The sequence below is a fragment of the Chiroxiphia lanceolata genome, chromosome Z (genome assembly GCF_009829145.1).
Source record: "Chiroxiphia lanceolata isolate bChiLan1 chromosome Z, bChiLan1.pri, whole genome shotgun sequence".
Classification (NCBI taxonomy): domain Eukaryota; kingdom Metazoa; phylum Chordata; class Aves; order Passeriformes; family Pipridae; genus Chiroxiphia; species Chiroxiphia lanceolata.
The window spans coordinates 8711122-8725594 of record NC_045671.1 but is presented as its reverse complement, the minus strand read 5'-3'; the positions used below and the strand labels follow the sequence as shown (position 1 = coordinate 8725594).

Genomic DNA, 14473 nt, shown 5'->3' with positions numbered 1-14473 from the left:
ACACACACAGAGTAACCAGTTTGTGCTTAAGTAATAAGAAGAAAAAAAAAGGAGAAAAGAAGGAAATAGAAGAGTCTGCAAGCTCACGTCTGGCTCAGCTCTGACCGTTGCTCAGAGTCCATAAATTATATCCCAAGCATTGGAGCTGGCGTGATTGCACTATCAGCAAAGAGGGCGAGCAAGCTTCTGTTTCTCATCCAACGCAAACAAGCTCAGCTTGGGTCACCAGATAAGTAGAATGGAGATGCAATGTGGTACACGCTGTTCCCCTGCACCATGGCTGGGAAAAGTACAGAGGGGGAAGGTGACAGGAAAGGGATATCCTAGGGGGAAGTTTGAAGGAGCAATAACAGCAATAACATGACCATTTTCTTATGGTCACGGTCAAGGCTAGCACCCTGGGAATGTCCTGCCTCCAGCTCCTTCTCCAAAGAGGAGGACCAAAGAGAAGATCAAAGGGTCTTTCTGCAGAAAGGAGAAGATCCTGAGCTTTGAAGTTTTTGGTTAGAAAATCAGGGATGTGATCTTGCTGGTGGCCTCTTGATATAACCACAGTGCAGATGACAAACACCAGACTCTCGTCCAACGGAGCACTGAGCAAGCAGGGCTTTACTGAGCTAGCTAAAACATGATCCAAATCTGGGCTGCTAGAGCATGGTTATTACCAGCTTTTGCTTGGCAAGCTGATCCCCAGCCAAGGCGACTGGCTCGAGAAATTAACTTGTTGAGTTGTTCAGCACTTTGCTGCTCAGGTAATGAGCGGAGCTGTAGGCGATTGCATCGGACGGCTTCACAAACCGTTTGTACCATTGACACGGTTTAACAGACTGCTGTTTATGAGACAGAGCAGTATTTAAAAGACACACTTCTCTCAGAGCTGCACATAAAATTTGATAGCTAAATAGCTGTAAATGCTACTGAAGTCTGACAACTCAAAGAGGAATCAAGGGTCTGTCACGCGGAGTATCCGCCAATACACCCGGCCCCGCAGAGCCAGCGAGACTTCCAGTCTCATAAAACCTTTTTTATATTGGAAGTGAGAATTTGTGCAGCGCATATGAACTCTCTTTTATTGGGCTGGTGTGATGCTGAGAAAATGCAGTTAAAGTTGTACAAGTCCTCCTTGGAGCACTATCGGGGTGCCTATAAATCAAAAGCTTTATCCTGAAATGGGTTTACTAAATAAACCCTCTTTAATTTGGGCTCGTGCTGAGCAGCAGGACCACAGTGGGAGTGGGTGCCTCCCCTTGACGCTGCCCATTCATACTGGTGGAGCAGGGCCAACCTGAAGTGAGTGGTCTCTGGCCCACCTCCCCACTCTCAGAGCCAAGAAGAGGATACCAACCACAAACCATCCCTCCAGAGCCTGGCACTGCTCTCCTCTCTCCTGTTATGGAGGTTTTACCCTCCCAAAACACCCATGGCCCCCCACAGTGCTCCCAGCTCTCAGTCCCAGCCCAGTGGCTGCCCTGAATCCAGTCCAGATCCCTGTGCCTACACAGCTGATTCCGAGAGCTCCTGGGAGCATCCTGGGTTGGAAGGATGACAGACCCACCTTCAGCACCCAGTGGAAATAGAGTGTTTCTGAATCTTCACAAAGGTCTGGAGCACTTTGGTTGAGGAGGAAGATGTAGGCCAGCTCCCTTATTCCCCAAAGACTCCTGTATCTCTGCTCCACAGCTGCATTAATTATTTCATCTTAGTCTGGCTTCCTCATTAAGCTAACTTAGACGGCCCGTGGGTGAGTGACAGCAAGCCAGTCTGTAAAAGCCCAAGCCAGCAGTGCTGGAAACCATAGGCTTGACATGGACTAATATTAAACATATCTCAAACTCACAATCTTCAGAGAACCTGAGGCTGCTGGCTGGACAGGGGAAATCCCATGCAGAGCCGACAGCACGGCATCTGGGCCAAGCCTGGGTATAGACACCTCACCCCACACTTGGCCAGCAGGGCCTAGCCCGATGCTGGGAGCAATTCCCTCATGGATGCCCTGAAGGTGCCGGGAGTAGAAAGCCCTGGCACTGCTCCCAGTGGACCCAAGTACGACACAAAACATCTGTGTCAGAGCAAGGGTCGGGAAGCACAGTTCCTCCGGCACCGACTGAGGGACGGCCACTTCACTCCACTCATGTGGCTGTGAGTTCAGCTAATTTCAGCATTGGGCTCCTCTTGGGGATGTATGGCTTTTGTGGGCTGTAAGAATGACACTTCAGGGCATCACAAAAATCCCCTTTTTCCAATGCTGCCAAATACAAGGCTTTTGTGTGAGTCCACTGTATTTTGCCATCTCTGCAAGCAAGTGTAGAAATACAAGACTTCAGCCCCCTAGAATCCTCCAGGGAAAATTCAAAGCAATGAAGAAATATGAGTTGTTTTTCCATGAACCCATTGAAAAAAGAAAAAAAACCACCCTGGAAAAACCCCACATTACTTTTCAGCCCAGTTTTGCCAGCAGTACAGGTCTTTTTCCCACAGTCTAAGGAATCAACACATTTTCAAATCACTCCTGCTTACGGTATTGAATATCAGAAAAAGATTGCCTTCCATTCAGCAGCTGTTTTGGGACACCGAGAGAAAAGGCAAGCAGTCTAAACTTAGGAAAACATGAACAAAGGCTCCGATACATTTAAAAACTAGTCAGAGAGACTGGAACAGGAAAGGAGAGGTCTGCAAGGGGTGAGTGTAGAGTGTGTCAGGGTCGCAGCATCCTTCCATAGCCCCAGTCTCTCATGGCAGTAGAGGGATCATCAGAGCACTGCTCCACTCCTATGGATTCTTGGAAAAACGTAGGGATATGTCCTTATTTTCCCAGGAGAATCAGCAGTATCTCCTGATTTCCACACCTTCAGCCTTTCCAATACATGAATGCCCTGGCATGTCTGTGCTGCTGGTGGGGAGTGGGCAGCTCCAAAAATAAACCAAGCAGCTTGCTGTGTTAAGAGGAAACACAAGGGAAGGAATAGCAATAGGGGACGGAGGATTTGCTGAAACAAGTTTGCCCTGAAGCACTGGAAAGAGACAAACCTTCGTTTCCTACAGGCTTGTGCTATTTAATCCCCCTGCAGCCCCAGCAATAGCTCCAACCTCATCCTGCTCATCCTGTGTTCCTTGCCTCGTCCATAGGGACTGGACCAAAACACCAGAGCTTTTCTGAAATAAGGGCATGGACCTGGACCCCAACTCCAGTGGTTTTCCCTATCTATCAGACCTGGGTGCCATTGGCGAGCAGGATAGTGAGCCTTCAATGGAGAAGGCTGGAAGTCCAGCAGACCACAAGAAGAAGACCTACAGGAAGAGAGATGAGGAAGCAAAACTCAGCAGATACCAGCACTCAAGTTGGGTCATGTAGCACATCAACCCTGGTTGAATGTCCCCAGTGATACACTTGGGCAAGGGATCAAAGCCGGGCACCTTGTCCCCATTCTATCTAACTCCTGGTTCCCACCTGGCCCCCACAGAGCCACAAAAAAAAGCCTTAATGCCATCAGGTAAGCAAAGAGCCATGACCGCTAGGCTTCTAACAAAGACAAACTGCCTCTCTCCTTTCTCCCAGATTGCAAGCAGATGTGTGCTTAAATTACCTGCTGCTGACTGTGATGCTTAGCGAAGCGCCGTGGTCTAGGAGCAGAATGAAGAAAAAATGTGTGAATCGAGAGAAGGGAGGATTAGCAAGAATTCAACTGGCTCTGGGAGGGCAAAATGTCATTGCAGAAAACAAATGTCACTTCCATCACAAGACAAGCATTTGTGACAGCCAGCACAAGGGAAACCCTCACTTTGCTGAAGTCAGTGGTGAAATTAAGAAAGTTTAGAGAAAGGCCGCAGGGCTGGGTCTGAGCTCCCCAAAGGGAATAGCTCCCAGCCCACAGCACAATACAGGAGCAGCCCTGCTACATGGCCTTGGCTTCTTCTTCCAAAGAACCTCTTCAGGCTGGTGTACTCAGCTGCCCGCATCACTGGTACACAGTGACTCCAGACTGTTTTGAACTTCCTGACCTGGCTCCTGCCAGTGTTGGCTCCAGTGGTGGGCTGCATGTCTTCATCCTTTTTCTTGAGTCTCCCCAGAGATGCCATGGGAGTGCAGCACCAGTTCCTGTGCCCAGGAGGGCACAGACACCCAGGACCCATCTTGGAGGTGCTAAGAAAAATGCTAATAGAGCAAAGGCCTGGAGAAATGTACCCCCATCATGCTGGTCCTCTGTGATGCATGAGGAAAACGAGCTCTGCACCACCTCTGCCCCTACTCAGAGCCTGCTTGCACTCAGCAGCAGCAGCTATACCCTCATGGGATGCTGCCCAAAGCCTGCAGCTTCAGCACACATCTTTGTACCAAGGGCAAGGCTCCAAGAAAGGCCTCCTCAGAGAGCTGGGATGTGGGTGCAGCCCAGGAGAGCCCAGACACTGTGCTTCTTCTGTGAGGGCAGCAGATGGCTGCAAGGATCCCTGGTCTTTAGAAGAGTATCCACGGAGATGTCCCATCTCCCAGCAGCATCTTGCACGGCAGGACAGCATTTTGCAGACTGAGCCATAGAAATCAAGCCCAACCTGCTCCCCTTCCCCCTCACTGCTCCTGGCTTGCTCTCTGCTGAGCCCTTGCGGGTCACACATGGCGTCCCACTTCCCGGCACAGCTCCGCCGGCTGGAGCAAAGAGCAGAGTCAGACCCCAAATTGCAGATTAGTGCGTTGGGTTCATGCACGGGAAACAAAAGATCGGAAATCTCTGAAGTGCACAGCTGGAATCCACACCCCGACCATGTTTTTGTGAGATATCACGTACATTTTTAAAAACTATCTAGAGAGGGTTCTGCTTTAAAACAGACTGGCGGCTGCTGCACTGACACCGCCGCCTGTCATGCTGACCAGGACCTTCAATTGTTCCCTGTCCCCCACAGGCCATGCTCATCTGTAGCCTTTAGCCTTAGGTTATGAAATGGCTCAAAGAAAGGATTAAATGTCCTCCTCTGCATTTGTTCAACACCAGCTGTGGAGGGAGGGTGGGAAAGGAAGGACGTGTGACCCAGAAAAATCACTGTGGGATACTACCTGCCAACACCCTGAAATGGTGGTTCCCAGAAACTCTGGGATTTCTCTCCCCATCATATGTATGGCCTTTCAAGGTCACTGCAATGAGAATGCCCATAAACAGCCATAGGATACTTACACGGTAGCATGAGGAACATGGACTGTGAAAGCACTGGTCTCTCTCTCATACCGCAAATGTGTGGTTTCTTCTCCCTTTGAAGCTTCTGCAACAGCAACTATATGATGGAATGCTAAACTATGAGGTCATTCTTTGTCTTTTTCCATGCACCAGGCTTTCAGGCTAAAAGTGATCCAAGGTAAGATTGAATATATTTGTGAGATGCTTAGGTATTCTGTTCCTCAAAACCACTGATTTCCAAGAAGTCCTCCCACATGCTGCAGGAGCCTGGATGAAGGTTTAATTTCCCTTAGGGCTTTGTGTCTTCCTCATTGACTCTTCTTCCCATATCTTACACTGTCTGAGTTCCAAGCTGACCCCTCATCTTATCTCTGCAGGATGTTTGCTTCAGAGCTGATCCTCCGTGAGTTCTTCCTGCCTGTACTGCCAGCTAGAAATGACCAGTCAGCCCTTCCTATGCCTGCTGCTTCTCAGGACTCCTCCACCTCAAAGCATCCTCTATGATAATTTTGCAGCAAGCATTCCACTCAGGCAAACATGGTTTGCTCCATTCAAACTGACTGACCTCAGAAAAGTAGCAGCTCCTCCATCCTCCCTGACCACTTTTTTGGTCAAGGAGAATTGACACGAGACATTGCATTTCAAATTGAAATAATTACTTTAAAGTGCAGTATGAAATTAAATTCCAACTCAGTGACATGCCACAACCAGCCTCCCCAGAAAAGGAATACTTTGGGAGCCTTTCTAGTGATTGTCCCTTAGGGACTGCAGAGAAGGTGCAACGTGTTGATGCCAGGACTCAGCAGAAACGATGCTCTACGCACTCGCCATTATGGGACATGGAGCAGGACACCACATCCTATTTGGAAAAACAGTTTCCCATCCATACAATAAATACCAGAGCAGCAATATCGAGAAGTACAGACACAGGCTCACCTTAACATAGGGAAGAGCGAAGCCAATCCAACCTGGGACAGCAAAACTGTGAGCGAAATCCCCTTCCAGTAAATGCAGGGCCAACAATGAGATGCTGAAAGAGAGTCACTGAATGAAGGCATTTGCTTTTCCCAGCACATGTGTGGAGTTATTCTCACCTGAAATCGGTTTTTGGACAGCTAGTGAGAACATGCTGTTTCAAGTCAAACATGCCTCGGTCACTGTCCCAGGCAGGGAGTTATCTCTGGCTTTTATTAATGGGGAAAGCCACCGCACTGACCCTCTTGCAGTACTGGGGTGAGAGCAGTAAGGAAGGAGGAGAAGCAACACCTGCTCTGCTTCTCCCTAAGGAAATAATCAAAGAAAAGAACAAGACCACTGCCCACAGCCAGGGATGCCCAGTGTTGCCTGGACAGCTCCAAGCCCACGCTGCCCTCCCTCCCACACCTAAGATGGGAAACCCATTAAACACTGCAAGCAATGAACCCTCTGCTGCTGCTCCCTGGAGGCACTTTCACGGTCAACTTGAGGAAATTGTTCCTGATATCCAGCCTAAATTTCCCTTTGTTGATTTTCAGTTGAGCAGCGGAAAGGTGGGAGCTTTAATGAGACAAGTGGGGCCGCTGGAGGGGAAGGAGCCGTCAGTTTGAGCGAGGCAATGCACAGAGCTGTGGTTTAAGTAAAACAGCTATTGCGAAAAGCCCAGAATCCTACAAATTTGGGATGGAAAATGTCTATTAACTTTCCCAGTGGACTAACATGAGATTGTTCCCCCATTTTCTAATGCTTCTCCCAGTCCAGCTATTTGATTGGGACCAGAGCTCTGCAAAAATATGAAGGCTTCGTTCTTTTTTTTTTATTTGTAAGGAATTGCTGCACGTGGAATAAAGTGTTGGACTTTATGACCAGATTTTCTTGTTTCATCCAAGGGCAAAATTCTGCTGTTTTGCCTTCTCTGCTCTGCAAACCGTGTGTCCCCTCCACCACCCTAAACTCTTCTGGTGTATGAGTCAGGGCATGATGTGCACAGCAGCAAGTTACTACCAACTTGTGCGAGCTTTTGGGGGTGAGAAATGCAACACAGAGCTGCAGACAACTGCTTTCTGGGATATAGCTGCTGTTCAGCAAGGCATCACCCACCTCATGCACTTCCTCAGGAGCCCAGCATGATGCTGTATGGCAAACAGGCACTAGGAAAAGTTCACTGGATGTGAACCCAATGCCATCACTCAGTATTTTTTCCACCTCTAATTGAGAGAAAGGCTTTTCATCAGCAGGTAAGACACTATAATGCTCACAGGAGCATGCCTGGGATGTGCAGATGTGTGAGCAAGGGGTATATAAAGGAATGATGGTGCAGCCAAGTGGGTTAGGCATGACATCTGTTGCTTCCAGCAACTGGGACATCAGGATCTAAAAATCCAGCTTAAGAGATGTGATTCAGCAAGCAGAGTAACAATGGTTGAGTCCAGGAACACTGGGCCCCTCTGCCAAGCAGCATCAGCAGTGTACACCCTTGAATCCCAAAACCAGGTTGGCTCCTTTTGGGGGCAAACAAAGCTCCCAGGCTCTGCTGCACCACTGTGGCTAGGGGTTTGCCCATTGCAGCCACAGATCCCCACAGGATTACAGAAACAGAGGCATCAAAAGAGCAAGACCTTGCAGGGCTGGGCTAATTAACTCACCCCAATTGGTCTTAATTGCATGGTGCTTTTCCACTCCACTTTTAGAGGCTTGTAAAGGCAAAGCGGCTGCACGCTCTCTAGAAATGTCAAGCTCTGTTTCCCTGGGGAGCTGCTACCCGTAAAGTTTTACCAGCAGAAAGGAGAGCAGGGTGTTCTTGGTGGCGCACACTGAGGGGGCTAGGTGGGCAGGAGCCCTTCCTTGCACCCATGTTGGGTTAGAGCAGTGCACTGCCTCCCCAAAATCAGGACCCAACTTCCCATGCAGAGAAGGGCAGAGGGGTTTGCACAGGCAGCCACAGGCACGCACTCCCTAATACTAACATCAGGTTTTGGAAGCTTGTCAGGCAACACATTAACCTGCTGAGCAGGCAGCCTTGGAGTTTCCTCTCTGTTGCCCTCACAGTGCTCTTTGGCGTCAGAGCAATACCCTTGCAGGATACACACTAGCTGCAAAAACTTCAATAAGAGACATCCACACCAAAACATTAAAGAAAACCTACCTCACAGCCTCTGGTTTTAGCGAAGGGGAATGAAATAGAGATTTTCCCCATCTACTTCCTAAACATCAAGCGAAGGGAGCACATTGCATGGTCCATTGCAAATTTGGGAGGTGGCAAGATAGCAACCGCATTTTATGTGTTCCAAAACCACCTCCTCTGTGGCAGCTGAGATTTAAAGCATACGCTCCGACCTTGGTAATACTTTTTACATATTGAGTCACTGCTGACACTGGAAATAACAGGGGGAAAGGGCTGGGATTTCAAAGATTTTGATGCATGCCTGGATCTGCTAAGAACTGGGACAATCCCAGTGTCCCAGCTGCCAGCCCGGCCCTCTAGCCCTCTCCCACTCTTCATTATGGGCACAAGGCAGTGAGATTGAAATGATCTGAGGCAATGTAAAACACTGGCACACCAGAGTAGGAAGGAGGAGGAGGAGGATTCAAAGGAGGATGAGGCATAGGCCTCTGACATGTAGCCCTAAGAGTGATGAATGCAGCCAAGACGGTGATTCCCCATTTTTTACTAGCCACCTCCAGTGAAGCATGGCTTGAACAGAACAGCCCATCTTTTTTTCCTGCTGGAAAGAATCAGGACAGGTTCATGTTCTTTGCCTGTGAAGGTAAACATCTCAAAAACAAGGGGAGAGGAGTGAGGAGACTTGGCAGAGAGCCTTTTCACTGGAGGGAGCAAAGATAAATGGGCAGATGGACAGGAAAAGAGAGGAATTCTACCCCATCTGGTCCCTTCAGGCTGACCCTCAGCCAGAAGGTCAACCCCCCTGAAACACTTTACCAGATACATGATTTGATTTCCCAACTCTTTCCCTTCTCCCAGCAAGAGAACAGCAGTCTCCTATAGCTCTGATTTGCTAAATAAAACACTCCTTGAAGGCTCCTTGCAAGAACATTTGCACAGAAAATTGACATTCTTCCTCCTCCAGTCAGCCCTGACACTGTTTGTTTGTGAGTTAATAACTTGAACACTTGGCTGAGCTATTGATCCCTTCTCAGAATGATCATTCTTTTGTCCAAAATACACCAAAAATAAAGGAATGAGCTTGCAATGGCAGAATGAACTCGATGCTTGCGTGTGGCCCCACTGGCATTGGAGGATGAAGCATAGGACTCATGTCCATCCCAGATGCTTGCGGTATCTTCTGCAGACAAAACTGTACAAGGTTGGATTTATTTCTCTCCATTGTCAAGGAAGAGCTGCTGCAGCTTGCAGGTAGAAAGTGAGCTTTCATGACCCAAAATTATCATTTAGCTTTAAATATTCATCACCCAAACGGGGATTCATAGAAGAATAGCTGGTGCATGTAAGCGTCTGTGCTAGAGGTGTCCAGCAGAAGCAGTGTGTGGCTACCATCACATTTAGTTATAGGGGTAACGGTGCTTCAGAGCCCCAGTTCCCCACCTGAAGGAGAGAGGGTAACACCAGATCAGTCCCTCCATCCAGGACATGGTGTTCTTTGGGCTTTTGTTATATTAGACAGGACCTGGCATTCCAAAAGCAGAGCAAAGATCTGGGTTTCACCCACTCCCTCCTGCCAGCACTCACTTGGAAATAGATCCTCCTTCATCATGAACCCTTACAAAACCTGACTAAAGGAGGCAATTAAGGTCTCTCCAATGCCCTCATCCTCCTTAACCACTCCTGTGCCAGCAGGGCATTGCACCACCTCTCCCAGGGGAATCCTCGCCCATGGCTGTGTTTTCCTTGGCAACATGCTTGCATGGTTCTGGCTAATTGTTCTTCAGATTGCTCTTTTCAGGAGAGATTTTCATGGCAAACAATCAATTTTTCCCGAGTTGCGATTTCTTTTTTTTCCTTCAAAGCCTTTGATGTCTGGGAAAGTAACAGGCAACCTCAACACACGGCTGAGCATCAGGCGAGGGCTGGGAAGCACTAAGCGGAAATGCATTTAGTTGTCTGGGTCAAAAACCATTTCCTTTGTTAAATGATTATTATTGTTCCAAGAGGATTTCAGTGGGAATTGAGGGTGCTTAGATAGATGGATTCACAGGTTTGCTGAGCTTCTATAAGGGTCTCTATATCCTCCACCATAATTCTACATCATAACTTCCAACACCAATAACTCTTCTATGACTCCCAACAGATATTCCTGTGCCTTCCAAAGCAATAACTTCTCAATGAACTCCAGACCTGCCAAATCGACTGTTTTCCCCCTGCGGACGCCTGCTTTTTGGCCCTTCTCACTGCCCCCCTGGGAATCTTGACCCATTTACCTCTCCTTCTGGTTCCAAGCCCAGTGCAAGGGGAGATGAGATCAGAAAGCGATCTGCCTCGAACGTCAACAAATAGCTCTGGCACTAAAAGCTTTCAGTCATCTCCCATTTTCCTGACTGCTCTCAGCAGTCGAGGATCCAGATCTGGACCTGCCTGCACTTCTGAGCAAACCTTTCCTCGTCACACGCTGCCCTTTCTCACAAAACTCGTTTCTTTCCACCCGTACCTCAAAATTGCTATGAGCGTGTTGCGGGTCTCCCCTGGAGAAATTATTTAGGTTATTCATTGGGGCTAAAGAACAAACACTTAAATAAGAAATAAATTGTTTTACATTTCCTGAGTTGCCAAGCCTCCCAGTTCAGCTGTAAGAGCATTGTGCCAGGCACAGAGGCACAGAGCTGCTACCTCTCCATGCACTTGATCTTAATGATGTGTTAATTAAGCTAAGGTTAGAGCTGCTCATTACCTTATTATTTTTGGTTCTATCACAGTAATGCTCAGTGGTCTCAATCAGGAACAGACTTTTTTTTCCCCCTTCTCTCCTTTTAAGTCACAAATTATTTCAAGATCTGGTAAAAATAAATGCACACAAGCAGGCTCTGCCCTTTTTCAGGGAATTTCACTTTGCACGGGAAGAAAGGTTTCACCAGTATGTTTGAATCAAAAATGAACATATGCAAGAAGGGAAGAATGATATGCATCAAAAGTTACCCTTTTTTGTTGTTGTTGAAAAACGTTTTTTTGGAACAAAGAAAAACCCCAGAATATTAATCTTACAACACTGGGTGCTGCGTAGAGAGTCAGTTTGTGCTGCAGAGCGAATACTGAGCAAGGTACAAAGCTGCCCAAAGGAGGACGGAGGAAGGATAAGTGATTTGACTCCACTTTTGGGCTCTCCCATTGCTATTCTACTCGCTGACCTGCAGACTGCTCCAACTGCTGGGGCCAAGCATGGCCAGCCACCTCTCAGGTCACCCCCATCCCACGAGCACATGGAAAGCAAGCAGTGCTTCTGTGCCTGAATAAATAACCAAGATTTAAAAGAAGACACTAAATTTGCTGGAGAGCATGTTAAAGGAGCATGCCCTGGTGTAGGTCTCCTTGTCACAGGATACCTTCATGTGTGTGCAATGAGTTGTCATCAGTCCTGTGATGAGCTGCCACAGGCACAGCTCTTGTCCTGGGGAGTTGGTACCAGGGGTACCGGGAGCTCTGCAAACCATCCTAGTCCGAAATCCAATGAAGACCAGGAGGGACAGGCAGATGGGGAATGCCACAGAGGAAATTTGGGCAGGTCCTCTTGACATCAGAAGAGATGCCGGTGCTCATACTCAGGGAACAAGCATGCTGCTGCTCTAGGAATTCCTCATCTCCACTCTCTCCTAGTCAGGGGGAAGTAAGACACAAAAACCTAGAATCACAGAACCTTAAGTTTGGAAAAGACTCCTTATATCACCGAGTCTAACCATTAGGACCTCTCAGTGTCCTAATGCAGGAGGATCCAATGCTTCTAACACTTCTAACCTTTGACTACTGTAGCTGTCAGCTTCTCCTTGTGGGTATACCTAGATGTTGGTGTAGGAATCCCACCAGGAAGACAGGCTTGCATTACATCCCCCAGCTGCACTCCAATGCCCCGCAAATGACCTGGCTTTTCAAAGATGGCATCACATCCATCCTATACAATTACTAGGAAACAATTAAGCCCATGATGGACCTCAAGACCACCATGAAAAAATGTGAAAGCGAGCCACCTGTTCCTACAGAGCCTAGTTTCTGCAAAGGATTTGCAACCCAACTTCACATCTTTTGTCAAACGGGAGTCAGGACTCCTCTTCCCTGGTTTTCAACTAAATGCAGCCTATGCCATTTCTGGCTGCTTCTGAAAACCACTCAAAAATGTCATTAAGAAACGAAACCTCTAGACACTGTTTGTGTTTCCCTGCCCTGTGCTGAAATCATCACTTCCCTTTCCATTCGGTGCCGCTACACTCATGGGGAAGGAGCTGATTCTGTCCCACAATTTAACCCTTGACTTCAGAAAACCTCCAAAAGGGAAAAAAAAGCACCCTTTCAGAGGAGTAGCCCCCAGGAAAAAGACTTTAGAGAGGTTCAGCAACGCTTAAATGGATAACGGAGCAGAAATGGCTCCAGCAACTGGGGCAAGAGAGGACTTTTCTAGGAAGTGTGATGTATCCTAAAGCAGCAAGTCCCATTGGCTCTAGTTTTCCAAAGAGGTCTCACAGCACAAAGCGATGCAGGCAGACACACAGCAACTTACTTGGAGGCTCTGGCATCCAGGCTTCGAGCAGAAAGGCGCTGCACAACTGCACTAATTATCTGCTGAACATCTGTCTCTCCCCTACTATCGCGGGGCTGGAGGAGTCCTCCTGCATAGCCGAGGATTAGCACTGGAAAAGATTTTGTTGACTATGTGATTTTGTACAGGAGGGGGAGAGAAAAAAAATCCTACAGATTCCTTCAAAGGAGGAGTGTTTCAGCGAGAATCTCTTGGATGAAGGAGAGGAATTTGTGCTCTAAATCAGAGACCTTGGTGGAGCAAGAAGCAGGCGCTTGCCGTGATGTGGGCTGAGGGATTTAGTCCTTAGCTCCAAATTCTGGGGAGCAGGACCTTTGCTCCTGTGGTCCCACACACTGCAAGCAACATCACGGCATCTGATACAATCCAGAGGGTTCTGGATTGTAATCTTTCTCCCTCCAAAATCCCTTTCATATTTCCTTACAGCCAAATATGAGACCGCAGAAGATTAATGGAGTGAAACTGCAGAGGCGCAGGGGGAACAGTGCATGGTTGGGCTCCCATTGATCTCTTCATCCACACTTGGTGAATTGCAAACCTTGTTAGAAGCTGGAGCTGCCCTTCAACAAAGCTGCTGGGTTTCTGTAGGAACAGAGCCTGGGGCAGGCAGGATAAGCCCCTGGGGCGAGGAGAGCTTGAGCAGGGCTCCTGTAGCAGGCACCCAGCCTGCTCCACTGGCAGCAGAGGTTAACTACCAGAGACCAGTCCGTTGGTGGCTTTCCAGGGACTGCTTCCCTGGGACAAAGGGGGATTCTTGAGTTCACCAGTGACTCCAGAATTTAATAATAAAAATAATAAGACTTTCAGTTGTGGTGTGGTACCCAGGGGGAGGTGTGCATCCTTCTCGCTGTCTTGGCCAGGATGTAGCTCTCCCAAAAACCCTCTATATCCAGGGAGAGAGGCAGCAGCACAAAGGACCTAGGACAGACTGCTGCCATAAATCACCCCCTAATAAACTGAGGAGCCTTTTTTCCTGGAGAGGCAGGGGAAGGGATATGGAACTGGAGGTAATGGAACAGGGTGGAGGGAATACATCCTTAATCTTCTAATCTTCAGTCTGCATGCCCCCAAACTCGAGAAGAAAAAACTGCCCAACTTTGTGTTACATCCACTATCCACGTTAATGAGGTTTGTGGAAATATGTGCAAAAAGCCTGAGAGAAGCCTAAAAACCAAACCTGTGGAGAAGAGAAGCTAATTCCCCACTGTTTAATTAGTACAAATATCTTGTGAGCTGGGATTTTTTTTTTCCTTTCAAGGCCATCAGGGGCCAGAAACTTGCACAATAACACAAACAAAACGTCCCTTAAAATCAACTGGTGCTTTTGGCCAAGCAGAAACAGTTGGGATTTCCAAATATGGCCCATGGGAACAACAGTCTAGGCATTCTCGGGAAGCATCTCGGAGCCTAAACTGTCTCCCAAGAATAAAATCCTTCAGTTCAGCACAACAAAAGAGCCATTGCATGACAGTCTCTGTCACACAAGCGTGCAAATTAAGTAATCGATCAAACGAGCAATACCTGGGAAAAGAGCGGCGCATGGTGCACGTCGCACCAGCAGCAGGAGGACAGGGCTAACCTGTAGTTGCCTCTCATCACACGTGGGCTATTGTA

At 48.1% G+C, this 14473-nt stretch overlaps 1 protein-coding gene across 4 annotated transcripts in view; it reads right to left on the bottom strand.

Moving 5' to 3' along the window:
- The window catches only part of CNTFR (ciliary neurotrophic factor receptor), a 203705-nt gene that overhangs the window by 100408 nt on the left and 88824 nt on the right, over nucleotides 1–14473 (bottom strand). For 3 of the 4 annotated variants that reach the window (XM_032676308.1, XM_032676309.1, XM_032676307.1), the window contains one exon: nucleotides 6102–6195. The exons of the other annotated variant lie outside the window; for it this stretch is intronic. In XM_032676308.1, the coding sequence (XP_032532199.1) occupies nucleotides 6102–6195 (94 nt within the window). The remainder of the gene's footprint in view (nucleotides 1–6101; nucleotides 6196–14473) is intronic. 4 annotated transcript variants of the gene reach the window in all.